This window comes from Pocillopora damicornis, chromosome 2 (genome assembly GCF_964200805.1).
Source record: "Pocillopora damicornis chromosome 2, jaPocDami1.2, whole genome shotgun sequence".
Lineage (NCBI taxonomy): Eukaryota > Metazoa > Cnidaria > Anthozoa > Scleractinia > Pocilloporidae > Pocillopora > Pocillopora damicornis.
The window spans coordinates 27,295,712-27,317,421 of record NC_142671.1 but is presented as its reverse complement, the minus strand read 5'-3'; the positions used below and the strand labels follow the sequence as shown (position 1 = coordinate 27,317,421).

At 35.8% G+C, this 21,710-nt stretch overlaps 1 protein-coding gene, 1 long non-coding RNA gene and 1 pseudogene across 6 annotated transcripts in view; 2 read left to right on the top strand and 1 right to left on the bottom strand.

Moving 5' to 3' along the window:
* Window positions 1–21,710, bottom strand: part of LOC149050568 (uncharacterized) — a 195,225-nt pseudogene that overhangs the window by 142,642 nt on the left and 30,873 nt on the right. The window lies entirely within an intron of this gene.
* On the top strand, window positions 3,362–7,399 carry LOC113674435 (uncharacterized). 4 transcript variants are annotated; one of them, XR_016184231.1, is made up of 4 exons: window positions 3,362–3,586; window positions 5,879–5,970; window positions 6,302–6,373; window positions 7,229–7,399. It is a non-coding gene; the product is annotated as an uncharacterized LOC113674435 (long non-coding RNA). The 4 variants fall into 4 exon arrangements; XR_016184232.1 differs by lacking the exon at window positions 3,362–3,586 and adding an exon at window positions 5,009–5,131; XR_016184233.1 differs by lacking the exon at window positions 3,362–3,586 and adding an exon at window positions 5,063–5,135.
* Window positions 11,101–14,016, top strand: LOC149050574 (uncharacterized). The gene is made up of 6 exons (XM_089197540.1): window positions 11,101–11,169; window positions 11,592–11,642; window positions 11,807–11,896; window positions 12,568–12,642; window positions 13,608–13,679; window positions 13,881–14,016. Exons 1-5 carry the CDS (start codon window positions 11,101–11,103, stop codon window positions 13,668–13,670), a joined length of 348 nt encoding a protein of 115 aa, XP_089053666.1. The 3' UTR covers window positions 13,671–13,679; window positions 13,881–14,016.

The following is a 21,710-nucleotide window of genomic DNA, read 5'->3' as shown; positions in this document are numbered from 1 at the left end:
ACGTGTTAGATGTGTTCCGTTCCTAACTCATTGACATCGAAACGTATCGTGTTTGTCTTTTGCACGTAAGCGAGGAGAAATTGCAAAACTCGATGCGAGGAATAAAAACTTACTTGAGAGAAAATGAAACTTCATGGGAAGAAATAAGTGATGAAATGAAACTCGATAGCAGTTGTATTAAAACTAAACTTATCGGTTTCGAACGTGCTTTCGACAACATACGTTTATAAAGTTTGAGTACAGACAAGCGAACAAACTTATCGGTTTCGAACGTGCTTTCGACAACATACGTTTATAAAGTTTGAGTACAGACAAGCGAACAAACTTATCAGTTTCGAACGTGCTTTCGACAACGTACGTTTATAAAGTTTGAGTACAGACTTATCAGCCGAACATCCTACTGTCCTCGACTAATCTCTTTATTGGTGGTTGGTGGCGAGAAGACTTCGCTTGGTGGCGAGTACGTTGGTGGCGAGATCGTTCCTTGGTGGCGAGTTCGCTGGTGGCGAGTCTGCTTGGTGGCGAGGTGACTGGATACCCCCGCTATAACCATTCAGACAATTCCAGCAGCCATGGTAACGGTCTTAGACTTAAAAAGATTAGATGAAATCCGAAAGGGAAATGGATAGGCGTAGCAGGTGAAAATTTGAAGAGGGAAATTCGTTCAATTCATATGAACTTAAAAAGTATCGGCTCACACTTTTCTATAAGTATTTAGAATGCTTGAAAATGATCCTTTTTGGATTTGTGGTGTGAACTTGCTAATATTGTTTTTGATTAATATAGCTGACAAAGAATGAAAACATATAGAACATGAACTGATTTTCTTTGACATAACTCGATCGTCCACCCTAAATCTAATGTTCCGTTTTTATTTTAGAGATTTTGGTGATACCTTATTCATGTTCCAACATATTTTTTCGTTCATATAACTGACGACTGACCCTTAAAACGATTTGCTTTTCTATCATCGTATCATGCTAGCAGAGAACTTCACAACAGATGAAACTGGTTCAATGATAGTAAAACCCAAAGAGAATGATAAAGTTTGTCACTTCTTGAGGTCTGTCCAGGCATTGTGGGTAAAATGCCATAATTTTGTATTGTGCTGCAATGTGAGGTATGAATGGATTAACCGATAGTCATGAAACTGCTAAAAGATTAGCCCTTAGGCATAAGAATGACGAATTTTAACCGTTAGTCGTAAAAAAAAGTTAACAGTAAATTATTTTTTCGCTAATTGCATTGAAAGAAAATTAAACGTCAACCGGAAAAGCCATCAACCCCCCCCCCTCCCCAATTTCCGGAGATCCTCCAATGTGGCTTGTACAGCCAATCTTTGAACAGCAAAACGCGATACTGACCTGGTGCTTCAAGATTCTCCCTAAGATCACTGACAACGAGAATGATTTCCAAATTAGAATTCAGAGGCGTTAACATTTACTCAACTAAGAACCTTGGCGTTTTCTTGTCGCGGCTTATGTATTTGGCGCGCTTAAATTTTTCTAATTCCAAAAAAATGAAAGTAGAACAAGAAATTTTCAACATAAAAAAAGAAACATATTAAATATAAAATATCATCTACCTTCCCGTTTTGGTGGGAAAAACAGGCTTGTCCGTAGAATAGCTTACGCTGAATCTTGGAATATGCCTGATGGAATATGTCTTTGGTTCCACTCCTCGTGTCATCCTTCACAGATCTTAGAGACGTCAAAGGACAAATCAAGTGCGGCCCAAAACACTGCAAAAGTGAAGGGAACATCTCAAGCATTAAGTCAGTTCCCTCATCTAATGGTTCAAAGCGGCCAGAGTTCTTATGCAGCAACCATACTAGTCCAGGAGCACACCAGTGAATATGATTTGGAGTGTGTAGAAGTTCAACCGACAAGCGAGGAAAAGGTAAGTGGTTATTTATGATACTGATGTTAAGGGTGCTTTGTAAAACCAAAACCTCTGTGATTTCATAGGTAAAATGAGTGATCATGAAATAGGTTTCATCAAATTTTTTCCCTGTGAGTATAAGTTAGTCTCCTTTGCACGGCCTGTCTGCTTCCTTTCGCCAGCAGGTACATGCATACGAGTTTGCTCCAGATGTAGGAAAAGAAAAGCCGAAACATTTCATTATTTGACTGGTACTGATTAACACAAAACGGTTATTGACTATTCTGATTTCAGGCTTGAAAATGTCATGAGCTAACTTTAATCACTGAACCTAAAGGGGACAAGGAAGAAGGTAAATCATACAAATGGTTAGACTGGTTAATATTTCTTATAGGAGAAGCGTCTTTAGAAACCAGACAATTGAAAACAGCTGTAACAGGTTCGCTAGAAACTTAGATTTCTGGCCATCGAAAACAAAAAAATAATATTTCCTTTAGCCGAGAGAGTCATTTTGTTAGCTTCCTAATTGATCAAAAAGCCTTCCGAGAGATGGAAGAAGGGTATTGAGATTTTCCTAGGACAACAGAAGGTGGCGATAAAAACTACATAACTTTAAGGGTATACTTCTTTAAATGTATGTACCGAATTCTTATTTTCCTTTAAAGAGTAGATATCATTCAGTCTTTTCTTTAAACTAGCGCATTGACACTTATTTAGACTTGGATTTAAGTTACTTGAAATCGCTCTCAAATTTTTTAAGGCCTGTTATTGACTTGAATAGCAGTGGTCACCAAATTAGAACCAATAGCAAGTTGTTTTATGTACAAAGCGTTAGTCGCGTGCAATAATACCAGGCTGTATTGGTTCTTCGTTATTATTTGGTTAATTTTTGTTCCGATGTCGAGCTTACGCCATGGGTATGTGCAACTGAACAGCTGCTGAAGCCATTTACTTTGTGCATAAGTAGCAAAGGCCATGTCCACCAACTCGCAACAAAAGCCACAAAATTTAATTTTAAGTCCCTGTGTAAAAAAAACTGTAATTATGTTTGTGCTAAACTCGGAAAGTAGAATTCAGCTGGATAAAAACTTAACTCTCATAGGTCTCTTCTGAATCACAACGGGGCAAAGTACCCGAACCAATTCCTTACCGGTCTTTTTACTGCGTGCGTCGTTGTCTTGGATGGCAACGGTTAAACTCATTGGAAGTTATCTCCTAGAAGAGATCCTTTTTGGATTTCCCGGAAAAACGCAAAACATAGTGATTAACGAGATCTGGAGTTGGATTTCTTAATTGAGATCCACTTTGAGGATTGATTTCTCAGCGATGAAAGTCGTTTTTGGATTTCATGTTTTACCGCAAAATCCGAATTCCCGATTTCAAAATCAAAATCCAGATTCGTAACAGTTACACAGATTTCTCTGAACACGGCGTCTTCTTCCTGATTGGCCTAGACTAGCTCTCGACCCAGTTTCGTAGCAGCCACGTTCAAAATGGCGGACGAACTGCGTGAATGTAGAACTGAAAGCACCGATGTCGCACTGAATAGTCGGTTTATTTCGACAGTTAAGTTACATTTGATGACGGATGATGATGACCTATGCTAAAAACTCGTCTCATCTTCACATTGTATATCGGATGTATTAAGTAACATCGTTCTATCATGATGATGAAATTCTAATGTTTACCAGGAACCACTTGACAGGTGAGAGATCTTCAAAGAACTTTCAACCGATTCAATGTCTATGGAATGTATCGTATCATAGGAACGATACTTATTCAACTTCTAACAAATGTTGCACTGATTACTAAGGAATGGGGTGATGGCAAAACAATGACCTTCAGTCCATGGACTTAACCCCGTTGGACAACTCAAATGAACTACTATAACACGCACCAATCCTTCGATGTTTTTTGTTATGTTTTCGTACGTCACAACAAACTCCCCGAAATGTAGGCGAGTATTTTAAACATTCAAAATCTTCTCTTCGAAATATAGTGTGATCCAATTGATGTTGCATTCAATATCGGACATGAAGTAAGGAGAGAAATCGATAATATTAAATTCCCTTTAGTATATAGATTGACGCAAATATTAAATATATTTCCATGTACGTGAGTTGGCATGGCTGTGTTTGGAAGGAGGTTATATTTATAGGACTTGCACACCCATTTTAAGCCGCATTGTAAACATATTTATGGTCTAGAAGAGCAACACCTTTTTTTCTTTTCATTTTTTTCTGATTTTCTTATTCTAAATGAATTTAAGGTTCTATCATGGTGATTTGTTGCAAGAAAGGTTGCTTATCACAAGCTCTTAAGCATAGAGCTATAAAATAATAGAGGGTTAATCCCTTTTACAAAATTCAAATTTTTGATTGAGTTCTTCAAAGTTGACCTCAATAGCATTTAAATGTAAGTTGGCCAATTCGTCTCATCAGATCTTTAATTAAGCTAAGGTATGGACATTGAGAAACCTAAGTTTCAGTTGTGTTCTGCAGGAATCAAGTGGTCTCCTCTAGAATTTTAAAGTTAAATGCAGAAATTGTAATTTCTGTGGCTTTTAGAATATCTCACCAAAGTATCTTTTGCAACAAGTTTCATCATAATCAGTTACAGTGTCCCTTAGCATGTTAATCTGTCCTCTGGAACACTTTCTCGTAGACAAAGAGACTTAAGAATGTTTTTTATTTATAAACTGTGTGGTGTAGAAAATGAATTTGAAAAGAAAGTAAATGAACTTTAATTTGTAAAACTTCTTTTAAAATGAAGAATTTGTGATAAATTAGAACAAGTTACAGAATGTCTTTGTTATTGAGTGCCTTTAAAACTATAACTGAAGCACTTTTCTTGAAGATTATAGTCACCTTTGCTTTTCTTTGCAAAAGAACTTTAATGAATTGGCATGGTTTATTTTGTGTGAACAAATTAAATCTGGAAAAAAGAAGAGCATTCAGTATCTTTCTTTAAAAAAGACTAATTTAGTTAAGGTAATTCCTCTGAAAAAAAATTTATTGCACAATTTTCCTTAAACTTTCCTTAAATGTTCCTTGTAAATGTCTGTTTTGAAAAGTACATTAATTTTTAAAAAGATAAGTCACTGTGTTTGTTTAGAAGTTTAATGGGCCAAACATACCCCATTAAGTTATGCCTGCACTAATCATGTGCGTCATTTCATCGGTTCACGGGACATTTTGCTGCAGGTGGAAGCAAGGGTTTTTAAAGTAACCCTTTAAAGAAACTTGATACAGTAGGTAGAAAGTTTGGAGCATATGGAACAATCTGATGTATAATTTGTGGGAAAATCAGGCAAATTTAAATGACATAGACTCGAAATGTTCCTTGAGTCGTTTCTTTCAAGATCTTAATTTGCATCCTCAAATAAAGGGCTATGTGCATGCTTTTAGCTTATCTTTTTTCCCCTTTGAAGAATTTTTTAAATCCCTAATTTAAAGGAGAAAAATTGTACACCAAAATTATACAATAAACATTATAATTAGGTCACTGTACTCATTCAAGATCTAAAGACCAGTGTACCTTTTTACCTGGTCCATAGATTGAAAAGCAATACCATGTTCTTGGAATGTGCACATCCTCATTCCCCCGATTACATGATTTTAATGCACAATACAGGATGCGTGGTGATAAACTGAGGAATCACCTCAATATTTGCATGCATTTTAACTCTGAATCAAGACATTAACAAATGGCTGAACTGCATGGAGTTTTTTATGGTCTCATTAAGGCAAGAAAGTGGGGGTTAGTTAATTTCCAAGTAGGTATGTTATTCACAATGTGCAAATTGTAGTTTGGTACAATGTGGTTGAACTCACAGCAGCTGAGAACAAATCCTTCAAGTGAGAGAGTGAAGAGCTTGAAGTTGCGCTAAGGACTAGACAACACTGCCTCCTTCATGTAAAACTGACATACATGTATGTAAAGGCTCCTTTGACAGAAACTCACTTTTTTCATGTCTTGCTCTCCTTTTAATTTTCAGTCCTTCAACAAGTTTTTGTTCAAAGTGTTGAAGGAACGTTGGTCAATATAACTGATGCAGAGCAGGAAAACCTTTTTGAAAATTTTCAACAGGTGAGGAAAGTGTAAAGATGATAAAATCTGCATTCATCATTCAACCAGAATCAAATCAGGATTTTTATGTTAAATCAACATTTAAGTCCTGTTATTTTTTTCCTCCCTTAACTGTTTTCATGTTATGAACATTTTTCTTAAGTTTGGTTGTTTTTTCCCTTGGTCCAATTGGCTATAAAAACCAGGTATATAATTATATATTATATAATTATATACCTGATTTTTATAGTTTTTACAGGGTAAGCAGTGGCCAAATTATTCTAGTCATTTGGGTGAATTTGTTTTCATGGCATAATATATTTATAATAATTAAATGCTGATTTTTTTAAAGGCAGATTGAAGTGATAATGATGCCGAGATGACTTAAGCAGCAAAAGTTTGGGTGCAATGGACAACATGCCAGGTTTGTTGGAACTTTTTTTAAGGAAGCTACTTCATGAAGGCAAAAATGAAAAAATTCTTGGGTAATCTGTTCTAAATATTTTGGTAATGTGATCTGTCTGTGATTAAGTAAAGCAAAATCACTGTTGAGAATGACAAGAGGAAACCATTCTTTTTTTTTAATAAATGTAAAACTAGGAGAAGAACACAGCAATGAGAAAAGACAGAGTAAAATATGATCCATGTAACATGACTTTTCTGACACATTGATGGTCTCATTTTGAATGATAGGTGTTTTAATCCTAGTGCTCAATTAGACTCACTCAGTTCAAGCCCAGTTGCTAAATAGTTTCAATGATCTTTATTGTTCTCCTTGGAAGTTAATTTTACTACACCTTGTATCTTGAAATATGTTGAATATTATTGTACATGTGACATTCACATGAATTTTGCCAGCATTATTGGAGACATTGTGGTGGAGAGGTTAGGGCGCTGGACTTGTTCTCTTGCGGTCCTGGGTTCAACTCTTTACTCTGTTGTTCACTGGATTTGTTTTTGGTTGCCCCTAGTTTAACTCCTAGCTTGCGCTTTGTAAATTAGCCAACTGGCTAATGCCTGTGTCCAAAATATCACAAGTTGTGGATAAGGATTCTCACTTCAGATAACCAAGGGCATCACTGGTAAACATTGCTAGCTCTGTGGTGACTGGTTTTTTTTTGTTTAATATTTCACAAATTACTGACGTTCTACAGACAAGTTACAGAGCATAGTAAATAAGTACCATTGGAATCACTCACTATTCTGGAAAGTTGATTGATTAACACTGTGAGCTTGAAGAACCACAACAGACAGAATTGCCCTTATGATACTTTCACAGAAGATGAAAAACAGTTGGATTCCCTTTAGGACATGTATAAATCAGCTCAGGACATGTTGCAGAAACAGGAAGAGCAAGAAATGGCCATTAAGAAATGTAGGAACAAAGTGGATGACTGATGAAATGACAATGTTTCAAAGAATTATTACAAAGGATGCTACACCTAAACAAGTGAGTAATACTTAAGCATGAACTTTTGAGTCAACTGTTAAAATCAATAGCTTTTCTTACTGTTTAAACAGGTACCACTGATCAGCACCATAATGATTTGATTTGATGCCCTCATGCCATTAACCCTTTCACTCCCACAAGTGACCAAGACAGAATTTCTCCTTACAGTGTCAATACAATATCAAGCAGGCAGGTGATGAGAATAGAGAAGAATATCAATCATGGGATTATTAGTTGATCCAATACCAAATTCTCTGAACTAACATCATAAGAATAGTATGGTAGATAGTAAGGAGAATTATTAATTAGATCTTGGGAGTGAAAGGGTTAAATTAGAAATTATTATTTATAATTAGTTAAAACGTGGCGATCCTTTGTAGCCACCCTACATGCCATATGGCATAATGGGCATGAGTGAGTAAATTTTAATTAATGAATGGCAAAGACAAGGTTCAAGGAGATCAAAGTCTGAAGAATGACTTCTTGGAAATGGCAAGTGAAAAAACTGACCCAGAAAGGCTTACATGTCCTTAAGATACTAACAAATTTATTACAGTAAATTACTCGACTAACACACTAAAATATATTCCGCACGCACAACAAACTAGCGTACAAAAATCCCAAAGGGCAAAAACAAAAGGCAGTCTAATAAGTGGGTGTTTAGTTCTTTACATCCTTTTTGTCATGTTCTAGTTTTGTTTGTGTTGTTAGTTTTTAATTTAAGTTTGTTCTAAATGTATTGAAATTAGTGCAATTTATTAAATGCAATGCATATTTTGCCTAGTGCTGTTATAGCTTGTGCTTTTTCTGTTCTGGCCAATTTAAAACCTGTCAGATATACAACAGTTTTTCAGTTAACTGATATGCGAGCAGTACTGTGTTAAATGTGTCTGTAATTGGCCCTCCATTTATAAGCCTTCCTAAAACCCCTTACAAAGTTGTATAAGCACAGGCATTAAAGGCTTTGGTTTACCATATAGTATTTTTTCTGAGTAGTACAGGTGTATGTGTCTACAGCTGTACATGTCATGTTGTGTAACATATAGGTCACTAAAATGTGAATATATAACAGTAACTGTGAATCTCTCAAAGTTACTTGCATGGTTTTCAGTTGCACAAAACTAGAAAACCTGATGTCAATGCCCAGAAATAATTATTGTGGGCAAAATGTTTTGAGAAAGTGCATTCACAGGCTTAATATTATGCTAGCTTCACTTTTCAAAACATGATTGCCTGAGGTTTGAAACCACCTTCTTCTCCCTCCCCTCCCTTATCAATTTTGTTGTGTTTAATTTTTCACTGTAATATACATTGCATTAATGCCAATGTTATCCAAGTTAATTTGTGTTTGTATTTTTTCTATATCATTGTAAATCATGTTATGTTAAGTTATTTTTTTCTGTTAACAGTGTGAAATTATAAAAACTTGGAAAAAAACTTGAAAAACTTGGAAACAGCATTGAAGAATGAATAAGGAGTCAAAAACGGTATACCATGCATACATATGCTTAGACAGATGCTTAGTTGAGATTTAGTTCTGTTGTCTTAAATTATTTGTCCACGATTTTAGATTGCCTAAGCTTTAACATTGTTCATATTTTCTGGTTTTACACCAAATTCTCAGTGCTAAAATGATATGAAATGTATCGCACATAGTGTGAAAATTTAAATTTAGATCTCAGAATTTTGAAAAGATAGAAAAATTTTTTTGCAAAATTTTCTAATTTCTGTTTTATTGTCATTGCTTTTAGTTATGCTGGGGATTCAGACTTTGCATTATCTGTCAAGGGTGTCAGTGTTGGCATTGAAGATCTCCAGGTATATTGTATTTATTACAAACTGAAACTATGAGTTGTTTGAAACTGGAATTTGCATTTATTATCCTGCTGTTTTCTTATGTTTTTTTTCATCCCATTCCGCTTTGTGGAAGTCTGTGTGTGATTTTGTGCTCTCTTGTTCCAGCTGTTCCTCTTGTGGGTGGGGTGTCAATCTTCTTTCTTAACGGACCAATAAGTTGAAAGTTAATTGAAATACAAATTTTTGACAAGAAAAGTTGTTTTTAGGTTGTCAATACTTTACTACAAACTGAATCAGGTTGGATATTTAACAAATACATTCCATTTTGCAGTAGGTCCGTTCAGTTACAGACCACAGATGTCAAACTGTGGTAAGAAAAAAAAAAGTGGCTCTAAAGTTGCAGCCAAGTGTGTCTGAGTGTGTTGAGGCTGTTACAAGGAAATCCAATTGTTTTATATTATAAGGAAGTAAAATGTTGTTCATGGTGATTTAATCTATGCCTCTGCATGTCCTCAGATAGATTGAAAGTAAGATCCAATCAAATTGGGTGTATGATTCAGCTTATTGTGAATTTTGTTTGTTTTATTCTTTACAGGACATAGACTTTGACTTGATTAATGTGGCAAATATTCTTGATATTCCCAGTCTGAGGTATGTTTCACCCTTCAGAAAGCTTGCATGGGCAACAGTAGATATACTTATAAGATGAATCATTAGTTGTAGTAAAGAAGACATGATTTATAAATTAAACTAATATGGATTAGAGGTGATGTGAGGTTCTCTAACTTCCCTATCCCTTTTTTTCAGTGACATGATCCTTAGAGTAATATATGATGTTGTGGTGGGATTTGTGGTTCTCCCAAACACGATCACAGTTCCTTTGACTGACATTGATCCGTATGAACTGAAATACCCCTTGCCTGATGTGAGTGACTTCAGTATTTATCATTAAAATTTTCTTTCTGCAAATTGTCTTTTATTGTGCCTCAAGACATTGTTTAAAACAATTATTTTAATTTGAATAACTCAGTAGTACTGAGTACACCAAGTGTACACATAAGTGAAGTTTTTAAAGGTTTTTGACAATTGATTTTGCTTTCTCTTGTCACTCCAGGGTGTCCTTTGCATTGAAGTCCTGGAAGCTAAATAGACTTAATCAAGAAAGACATTGTTATCATATCTAAAGGTTCTACTGAGATTCAAATGTTATTCTTAGAGGTATGTGTCAAAGCTATGGAGATTACTGTATGAGCTAAAGACATGAAAGAGCCCTTACTGACCAGCGGTAATATGTATCCAAGTGTCTTTTGGTGCTTGTGTCACTGAAATTTTTCTACCCCAGTTTCATGGAAGGTGAATCATACTTAAAGTCTGAACTCCTCTGAAAATTATACAGCTGTGTAAACTTTTTTGATTGTTTAATCTCAATTAAATAGAATAAGAAATCAGTGAGGCATAAATTTATTAATTATTATGTCATTTTTTGGATTTCTCATTTTCTTTGCCCCCATGAGGAGATGAATTCATTGGGACAAGATCATTGCTTCAGAACACCAATGAGTATCTTACTGTATGTGCACCATAGCTCATGATGATATTTCTTTCTGTTGCCACTGGGAGCCAAGACATTCTGCATAAAGACAAAGGACAACACAGTGAATCGGATATGGAATGAATATATGGAATATTTCAATTCTGATTGTTTTGTTTCTGATTGTTTATGTGAAGGCCTTTGCAGAAAACTCACATGGTCAGAAAATATAAATTGGTGTCTTTGATGAAGACTAAGTATCTGATGATGAATCTCTTGGAACATACAGTAAGTAATCATCCAAGTATGAATTAGTAGAAAGCAACTCATATCTCCAGTTTTTACATGTATGTGACTGTTTTGATGTTGACAAATGATGTTTTATCTCCTTAGTGTTAAGGCTGACATTGGTACAATTGTCCAAAAATGCAATGTTGAATTGGTAAGTTGCAAATCTTCTGCTTATTAAAGAGTTGTATGTCATATTCAATAACCGGTGTTAGGAACCTTTTTTAACACCGTGTGATTTGATATAGCATCTAGAGCAATTTTTAATTTATTGTTGAATTAAAGCAACCCAGGATTGCACTGGGTTTACTTCTTATGGTCTGTGATTGGTCTTTAAAACATGAGCTACCCTCTGAGCCAAACACATACAAAGAGATAAAACTTATAGTGATTTGATCAGTGACACTTTCCTCTACTTTGGGTACTTCACCTGTTTTTTTTCTTTCAACTGAGTTTACATTCACAGGTTCATTTTAATAATTCTCCCTGTCCTGATTGGCCACTGTGATGAATTATTGGTTTAAACACTCAGATTAAAACTCCTAGAAGTGATTACCATGTAACTTCTCTCTATAGTATCCATACATTATACAGCAAACAGGTAATGAGAACACTCAAACTCATCAGGTACAATTTACAGTATTACCTTGATTGAAACCTAATTCTCATAATCAATTTACAAGGAAATGTGTAGTAGCCAGAGGGGAGAATTGATGATCAGATCTTGAGAGTTAAAGGGTTAAATTCACTCAGTTTATTCTAACCTGGAATTATGTAATTTTTGAATACAGTGGCTTCCACTAGAGAATGTGAAGAGTGGCCAGATCAACTTGAGATGCACATGGTTCACACTGACTGCCAAACCAGAGGATCTCTCACCGGTAAGTTCACAGTCAGCCTAACAAAAGGGTTGTTTTCATTTATGAGGATAAGTTGAATAGAAAAACCAAATCAGTGCAGTGCAGTCAAAGAATAGTAAATGGAAAGCAGAAGTTGTGGACCTGTACTTTTGAGAATGGGTGTGTGAGTTGGTTCCTTCTGTGTGTTTTCAAGGCTCAGAAACAACTTTTCACCATTTTCTGTCTGTAATGTTCAGCACGTCTAACAACTTTGGCACACTTTGGAAGTACAGTAGTCAGTAAGAGAACTTTTTTTTTTACTGACTGGCCAGGCTCAAAAAAACAGGACCAGTTTAGCAAGAACTGCACCTTGGTCCTTTACATATGTAAGCAGGACCGACCATTTGTTTAGGCAGACCAAGAGGCAAAGATCTTGACTGTGTATTATTTGCTTGTTTATTAGTTTTGTTTTTTGTGTACAGCCTGACCAAGCCATTATTGGTGAGGAAATGTTAGCGACAGCAGCTCTTTTTGTTAAACTGGACTCAGCCAAGAATCTTCCCTAGAGTAAGTGTGTGATGTAGTCTCTTCTTTATTTGATAGAAAAGAAAATAAGAATGCAAAATCTCTGCTTCTCAAAATACACTGCAAGACCACACAAAGTGTGAAAGGTCACTGTTGTTAAGTTTTAATGTAAATTATAATTTTTTTAGGTAACAAATGCTGCCTGTGGCACCACAAGTGCATTCTGCAAACTTACTGTAGGAAATATTACTTACCAGAGTAAGGTAGGTCACACTTTTGATTGATCATCCATAAGGTATTGTTTCCTGTGTATCATCACTGAATTGTCACAGATACAAGGTCCCACAGGTTGGCACACTATGTTGTTGATCTACAGGATAAGGGAGTTTAGTTTCCAAAAAAACAACTATGCTTTGGTTTTGTTAACTCAGTTGATAAAACTAATGGTGGATGTTACCCATACCATTTACATGTCAGTGTTGGTGGTTGTCTTATTGAAGGAAACTCTTATTACTGTTGTTTCTTACTGTTACAAGTACATTTCTCTTGTGTTGGTGTAATGGAAACCACATGTCATTGAGTACACAGTTGTTTTATGTAATTTGATCATTACCAGATCAAGCTTTCAGTAGTGATGCTGGGCACCACTATTTATAACCCCTGTCCAAATCTTTTCTTTTTAGCATTTGAAGACAAATGAGATTTCCCTAGTTTTTGTTTTGAATTTTGGCCTCATAACTCAATTAGTGCTACTGCACTCAACTAGTATGTAGGAGGTGTTGCTGGCTTCTTTTCTGCAATTGCTTAAATTACAGTCCACCTGCAACGACCATTGCCTGATCTTCATCTGCAGCTCAAATTAAATTAATTTTAAAAAAATTATGATTAGAATTGTTAATGGGAAAGGAGAACGCCTTAAAACTTGCCTCTCAATGAGTGTCTCTGTACCTCAGTTGCTAGGAGTAGCCAACTAGTATCTTGAATGCTCTGCGGGTTCAAATCATTTCAAAGCCTGAATTTTTTCAGGTTTTTTTTTCTGCAGTTTCTTATTAACAATAAATTACAGTGTACCTGTGAGGATCATTTCTTTGCTTGAATTTCATCTGAAATTTATTCCTTTCAAAATTATGACTTCTGAAATAACTGAACAACTAGTTAATGTCTCCATTTGCTAATAGGGATATAAACTGAGATCATTTCTCTCATGTAATTGCTGCTTTCTTTGTAGCAACTGACACAATGTCAGTTGGTGAGAAATAGATTACTGACATGTATTTGGAACCAGCTGTAGAGGTTTGAAGTAGGTTTAACAACTCAGAGAAAAAGATTATATCTTTGATTATTCCTTTTAAAATTGTGGAAATTCCTGAAATGGTCATGAGCATCAAACCTTGAATAACTCTCACTAAAATGGGGAAGAAAGAGTATAGTCAGCTGTAGAAATAAATAATCAGACCTTGATCTCATATCTTACATGTACGTCATTTTTATCCCATAAAAGCGGACTCAGTACTCGTAAAAACGTAGAAGATGGATTCAAGCTGTTGTGTCCGAGGCGGCTCGTGTAAAGTTAACATGCCATCTTTCTTCACGTGTCCATTGAAGAGAGTCGCCTGGAAAACTGATTCAAAATGGCCCTTTGAACGTTCCAGTTTCGTTGTATAACACGGAGGACTGCAGAGTGCTGACCTCGGCTTTCAGTAAAAGAAGAAGCCTAGCAGGCAGCGCGCTCTTGAGGCTCTGACTGCTCCACGTGATCGGCTGGGCCTGCAAAAACCACAACTGCAACGGCAACGGGAACATTACTAAACATAAGGTTTAATGAATAGAACAATGGCTTTGTAGGTGCGTTATAAATAATTTTTCTAAATTTCTCTGCGTCCTCTGCAAAACTACAACGTGAAATCACCAAACTCTGCGTCTTTTGGAGAACGTGACCGACGACGGCTAATTTTTTAATTTTCTATTTCTAATTTAACGGTGTTTTTTATTTAGTTTCAGATAGATTTAACAGTGAAAAACAAACTAAACGACTTTAGAGTAACGCGAGACTCGTAGGTAAAATAGAGGTTCACTTTTTAACCGACGTTGTCCACGGCATCGCCGTCGTCGTTTCTTAAACTCGCTATTGTTCATGTGTGGCATGCGATTTGAACAATAAATTAGCGAACTATGGCACAGGAGGCTAGTTTGTGGTGGTTTTTGTTATGGAATAGACACGTGTAAGTAGGTTGAGTGAGTCTGTGAGTTTTAGTCTTTCTAAGTGTGTCTTTCGGAATCAATCAATCAGTGTTCGTCAACAAAGTCAAAGTGTTTTTAAATAACATGTTATCTTCCAATATCCTCTGACTTATTTCGCCTCCAGTTGTTCTAATATTTCGTTATAGGTGTGCGGTGTGCGCTGCCTCCCAACCGTTATCCAGTTTCTTACACCGTTTCTTAACAGGATCTCAACTAAGAAATCCATCTCAGCCATTTGGATTCAAATCACACCTTCAAATCATCCCTTGTTCTGAATGTAGTATTTACGTCATGCTATAGAAATGCAGCCGATCGAGAATAGCTATGTATACCTTGGCGGCCGTTGCAAATACCGCGGTCGGTTGAACAGTGGTTTCTAGTAATGTTACCAGGAAGTCCTCACCGGTTCCAATTTCCCGCCGAAAACAAGATGCCTAGTGCGACGGTTCCCTAACTTCCTTTTCAATTTCTTTTTGTTTTTTATTTGTTTGTTTGTTTTTGGGGGGGTACAGCTACACGCAGATTAGGGTTTGTTATATCGAAAACCTCGATTTGACGAATTTGCGGAAAAACAACCATAATGTTCGTTAAATCGAGGGATGGTTAAATTTTTTTTCGGTGGTGTGACGTCGGGCATTTCGGAATCGGAACGATTACTGAAATTAACATTTGTGCGTTAATATCTACATGAAGCTACCGTACGCTGTACAGGTCTGTACATAGCTACAGCACCTTGTTTTAAAAGCACGGAGGACAAATTTCAGTGGAAGTCACTGGCAAACAGAGAAACAAGGGTATTAAAGAGGTAATTCCTGCCTCTTACAAGTTTAACTACAAGAAGCCTTATTGTAACTAATAAGAGACAGAGAGGATAAAGCGGATCTGTAGATGTGTCAATAGTGTCAGTGTCAGCATTCGTGGGATTTATGATAATCACAAATCTCGTTGTTTTGTCATTGCGTTACTGACTATCTTAGAATTTTCTATTATACTGACGCAAATGTACGTAACGACCATTTAGTAATAATATATACCATCCGACATACTTAGTGGCTTCAAGAAATTCTCGTATCTGTATACGAACGAAATTACGAACTGCGTCGTTACCTTACCGCCGTCGGCATTTATAATGAGCTGTTAACTGTGACGTCCTATTGTTATAGAATTAAAGGATTTTGATTCTTGTTGGTTTGTTTTGCATTTGTCTTTTGTCACGTGTTGACATTTGTTCATTATATCGGGGTTTATTATACGTTTGGGCTTCTGGATTGTTTTCGTTCTACAAGGATTTCCTTATATCGAGGTTCTTTCCTATACATTTTACTGTAACTTTGGTCGGGCTGAAGACTATTGTTCGTTATATCGAGGACTTCGTTGTATCGAAGTTCGTTAAATCGAGGTTCCACTGCGCGTTAAGTTGCATCAGGCCTCAGAGACCAGTGGAATTCTGGTTGCATGGTTTTTTTGGCTCATGCTAAATTTAACTGAGTGTAATTTTCAGGGGAGAGGGATATGTCTGATGGTATGAGCACATCCTCTCACTTTTACTTTACTTCCTTTTTTTTGAAGTGAAGTTGCAATTAATTTTTTCACAAAACAACCAAACTCCCACACAATAAATTATCTTGAAGACACTTTGTTTACATATATTGAAGTAGCTGAATTTTATCTTCCTTACACATGAAAATTAGAAACCAGCTTCAGTTTTTGTTTCTTTAGTCTTGGAAATTTAATAGAATAAACCATTGAACTTTTTTGGCAATAAGTAAATCAACAGAAAAGTAAAATAACATCGACTTCGTTGACATCTTTCAATGGTTTCTCCCAAAGATAAGATTATAATGGAAAAGTACCTTTGTTATTCAAATTCTAACTAAACATATGGAAGTAAAAGATGATTTTTAAATTTTGTTTACTACAGTTTTGAATATTTAATTCCAAGGATAACGGCCGCCTGATAGTATTAACGAACTTGGAGGATTAGTTAGCAACAAACTGAACTGTTAAATCGTGAAAAATGAAAAATAGTTATACATCTGAGTTTTAAGGAGGATTATGCTGAATGGAGATGTGCAATATCTATCACAGCCACAGTAATTATTTACCGTGGCTACAAACTGATGACTGGGTTGAATTTTATTTTGTGTTTTTTGAAATGTTTACATGTTCAACTTTCTTAAAATTATTTTCTATGGCACCATGTAGGTATCTGACTATTTTAATTCTGGTCTTATAGACTTAATTATTTAGCCCAAATAAGTAAATTTAAAAAAGCGTTAGGGATGTATAAATTACCTAAAGTGAATTTAAAATGAGACAACCTCTACTTTTATTACTTGCGCGCGCAGCTTTAAACATCTGTGTGGGCTTTTTTTATAACAACTGATTTGAGAATAGAATGATTTTTGCGTTGGCAAATTTGGCGACGTTATATAAGCATGCATCCCTCAATAGTAGGCCGGGAGACAATCGCATGATATTTTTAGCAGCAAACAGAAGTCCACTTTTATGAAATACGGTGGACTAATCAGGTTCTTTTTCTTTTGTCTAAATAACCAAGGAATTTTCGTTTTGTAATTGTATATTTATATGGTTTTGACTTAGGTTGATTTCAGCATTTTTAGAAATAAACCGGTCACTTGACCTGAAATTGGTTGTTAACAGGGAAAGATCCTTTAAGAGAACCTCTTGACTATACCTTTAGACCCCTACTCTCGTCAACTGTTATTTCCAAGTATTCTTTCGCCCCCCGCCCTCCCCCTCCCCCGCCCTCCATCAAATAAAATGATTGCTATTCAGCCAAACAATTCACGGTTTTTTAGAGTCCAATTTTCCCTCGGAAAGTTCTGATTAAAATTCTCAAGTCTCGGCTGCTTATGGCAGAGCTTCTCTCACTTCCTTTGTGTCTTTGTAGTATGTCCGCGCGTCCTCTCATGACTGAGACGGTCCTGTTTTGCAGATAACACTGTGGCATTTTGGGAAAGATTCACAATTTATCTGACAGAACAACTCGGAGAGCCTTGACACCAGTCAAACTAGGAGCAAAATAACGAGCTGAGACAAACAGTTCCCTCTAAAGTTTCTCGTTCACTTTCCTTGCATTCCGCTGAACACAAACAGAGGCGCATGCGTACACTTAAATGAATTTTTATTGATGAGTCAATTGTCAACAAGCCTGATTTCGATATGAAATGTCCTGTTAAGCTGATCAAAAATGAGAAAATTGGGCAAACAATAATAACTGAATTCTGTGTCAAGTTCTTCGTTAGGAGAGGAAGTGCAACAAAATATGTGAATATTTCAGTGACATCTTCCACGGCCTCCCAAAGTCTTCACGCAAATAAAAAAAGAAAATTGACGATTCTCAATCAGCTTTTTATTTATTTAGCAGGTACTTTTAACTTAGTGATTTTAAATTTTATTAAAATTTCGCGGGTACTTAATTTTGCGATTCTGAGGAGATAATATTTGACGGGGTTTTATTTTCGCGATTTCGAAAGGCAAATATTTAAAAGGGACATTGAATTTCACGACTCAAGCGCTCTCAATTTCATTTAAATTTTCAATCTGTCAATTTTTGACGGCCGCACGAGATATATCCTAAGGAATTTGTACGAATTAAGAGAGCGATGAAGATGAAGATGAGAGCTGGATTCTCTGCACCATATGCTAAATCCTTGCAAATGAACGTCATTTCACAATGGAAGATAAAAAATAGAAGCTACCAGTACATAAGACCAGTTAATGATTTGTGTATTTGTTAACAGATATCCTCTAGATTTTGTTGTAATTAAATGTTGATCACTTTTTTCTGTGATTTGAATTTTCTATAGGGAAATAATTAAATTTCGAGCGTTTAGATTCCGCGCGGGTTTTTATGCGCAGATCTTAAATTATGACAAATGGTGCTTGGGTGCTTGTTTTCTTCAATATGGATTTAGATGAAGTAGCCTAATAACAATTTTCAGCAAATTTACTGGGAAAAAAGGACTAATAAACAGGGGTTAAAATACAGACGAGCACGTGAACACACAGAAGCACAAAAGAATAATATATAACATTGTTAACAGGTTTTTTCACTGTGTTATCTTTGAATTCGCTCTCGTCAAGGTTAAAACGTTTTTTGTCGTCATTAAGGTCACTTGGTTCATTCCCTTTTTTTTCTCGTTAACTTTATTTATTTATTTAATCATTATTTATACGCGGTAAAAAACATTCATCAGGTACAAAAAATTCCAATACTAATATCCTAAGAACCTAAAAATCCTAATCCTAACATTATATTAACTTACAACAATGTGCCACTTAAACACCTGATTTCCATGAATGCCGTATTTAAAATTATGATAGGGAAGGGCTTTAAATTAGTTTAATGAACCAGACTCTCTAATGTCACAGGGTAAGCTATTCCAAAGGGTTGCACCGCTATGACTAAAACTATTTTTCATGTTGTTAGTTCTTGGAAAGAGGACAACAAGTTTGTTTACCCAGCCTGTTTCTAATAAAATATTAATGTTTCTTTAATATAACTTACAATTATATTACAGGTAAGTCTTGCATGTGAACGTTGCTTAACTTAAGACAACCGAGTCTTGCAATGGATTTTTGGTTTACAAAGTTGAAGGTATAAATGTTTTGATTCACAGATCAGGATGAGGTATTGGCGAGGGTTAAAACTTCCTTTCCAAAATAAGAATGAGACATTTGAAATGCTAATTATTAAAAAAAGAGGAAATGACTAGAGGGCTAGAGTCTGACTTCATTTTGTGAAAGATTTTCTCCTCTAAAAAAATAACTTACGTTATTATTTTGCCACAACTAGTGCGAACACTGTTTTTGTTTTTATCTTTTTTTCCAGTTCAGATTTGTTAAGCACGCTGAGAAACTCTTCTTCAGAGGCTACGTGAGATAAATATATGTCGAGCCTCCACTTTAGCAACTTACGTATAACCTCACCAGCTTGAAACATCTGTTAGGGTTTTATTGATGTATACGTGAATAAAATATTTGTTGTGTTGGTAAGTGCGACTGCAGCATAAAACAATCTAGCGGAGGAATGAAACAAACACTATTCAGGTAATCTCGTAGCTTTTTTGTGTTATAACTGGTGATCAAATTAATTTAAGTAGAGTCTTATGCTACACTGCCGGAGATAAAAATTTAAGGAAAAAATCAAGAGGATAAGAGAACATAACGCTTTGTGTCGTTATATGAGTAACTGACTTCTTAATAAAGTTGTGACGACGACGAATTTTGTTTTATTTGCCGACGCAACGTTTTCATAAATAACACTGTATGGAATATTACTAGAATTGGGGTAGGTGTGACACAATGATAAAATAGCAGTCAATGGAAATATGCCGGATTTTGCTATAAGTCTCTTAATTACAAGAAACGTTTGGAAACAGCGTTAAACATTTGAATTGAACAATTTTAATAGCGGGAATATTAACTAACCTGCACGTTCCATTTTAAGTCAAATAAAATAGTAAAATAGTGCAAACATTCACCGTATGATATAGCCACAGTGGCCGGGAGAACGCTTAGTCGTTAAGGCATAAATATTCTGGTCCAATCACGCGACAAAGGAAATAAGGTCGAAGCCGATGATGATACTGAATCGCAACGTATACAACGTATAGATATGCTGAGGTGCCGACTCGAGGCTTACAGATAAGATAGATTTGAATTTATTTTAACACCCATTTGCTTTTCTTTCTAGGAAAGATGTCTAACATGTGGACTTTCATTTTTGTTTTGGGTAAGTCGGCTGAGCTCGTTTAAGACGTGTAGTTTTCATGAGCGAGCATGAGACACACTATAGTAGTTTTGGTTGTGAGAAAAGTTACGATAAATTTTTAACGCAAAGATTATTCTGATTTGCCGAGGGTAAGCTTGGATCAATTCTACCGGCAGAACGATAAAAAATAAGCAGTGTTGTAGGCAAGTATTCTGTCGAAAGTTCACGTAAAAATATGGGCAGAACTAAGGGAAATCAGTAACTTTATTTATACGCAGAACAGTTGTAGGAAGGTTCAGTGAAACTCATTGGCTCTAAATACAAATCTTATGTTGTATATCTTGATAATTTCTCGTTTTTTTAAGGTCTTGATGCCTTTTAGCAGCTCATCTATTTTGATTATTACGACTCAGTAAAGAAATGAAATTGTACTGAGTTTGAGGAATATATATGCTCCATAAATTAGTTATAACTAGCGTCACACGTTAGGCCAAGGTTACCATCCATATTTGTGAAAATACGTACAATCCGAAGGAACGATTTTGTTTTGGCCACCGAGGATAATTAAGAGCGTAATTTAAGAGCCTTGGTAAAATTTAGAGCAAACTATGCAATTTTACCGATGAGCATTGCAGTCTGGCAGTTTAAACTATTACGCGAACGCAAACTATCCAAGCCTAACCAAGGGCCATTGATTATAGTTCTTTACAAGAACACGTTATTTGCGCGTGTGTGTGCAATCCATGCTTACCACATAGACGATCAGGGACATTTGACTCTTGTGGCACAGCATGTCTGATCAGTTGTTAAGAGTGATTGTCAGTAAAAATCAAAGAAATCGTGGCCACGGTCAAAAAATCGATTTCGCTCATACTTTGTCAGTTTGAAGGCCTAGGTAAGTAACTGAAGGATGTGAGGTTAGTTTTTTCAAATATTCCATATAACGGCAGAAAACCACGAAAAACGGTCACCGTACCGGAAGCTCGGATTTCACCTAACGGAAACTCGAAATTTTACACTTTTCAGCTTCTCGCTACACAGACGTTTACATAGCTGTGAATCTTTCTTAAGTATAATTGAATACATTGATTCTTCCTTAGTCAAACCATGGGAATTATTTTTATCTCTGCTCATTTGTGAGCGAACTGAGACCCGATTAAGAAGACACACTTTTCTCATTTACGCGAAGGTGTAAAATAATTCAAACTCAGCGACGAAAAAAGCTGACCGGTAGTTCTTCAAGTCCTCTGATATTATAACCAAAGACAGTTCAGTCATTGATTTTTAGGTCTACGGTTTTAAATCTTTAGGATCTAGTAGCACTTTTGCATGAACGCCGATCAAAATTCG

What these genes read in the sequence shown, in the direction of transcription:
- LOC149050574 (XM_089197540.1), top strand. Translation starts at nt 11,101, where the DNA reads ATGATGTTTTATCTCCTTAGTGTTAAGGCTGACATTGGTACAATTGTC. An exon ending in AAAAATGCAATGTTGAATTG is followed by an intron (nt 11,170 to 11,591) that starts GTAAGTTGCAAA and finishes TTCTCTCTATAG; the next exon opens with TATCCATACATTATACAGCA. An exon ending in AGAACACTCAAACTCATCAG is followed by an intron (nt 11,643 to 11,806) that starts GTACAATTTACA and finishes TTTTGAATACAG; the next exon opens with TGGCTTCCACTAGAGAATGT.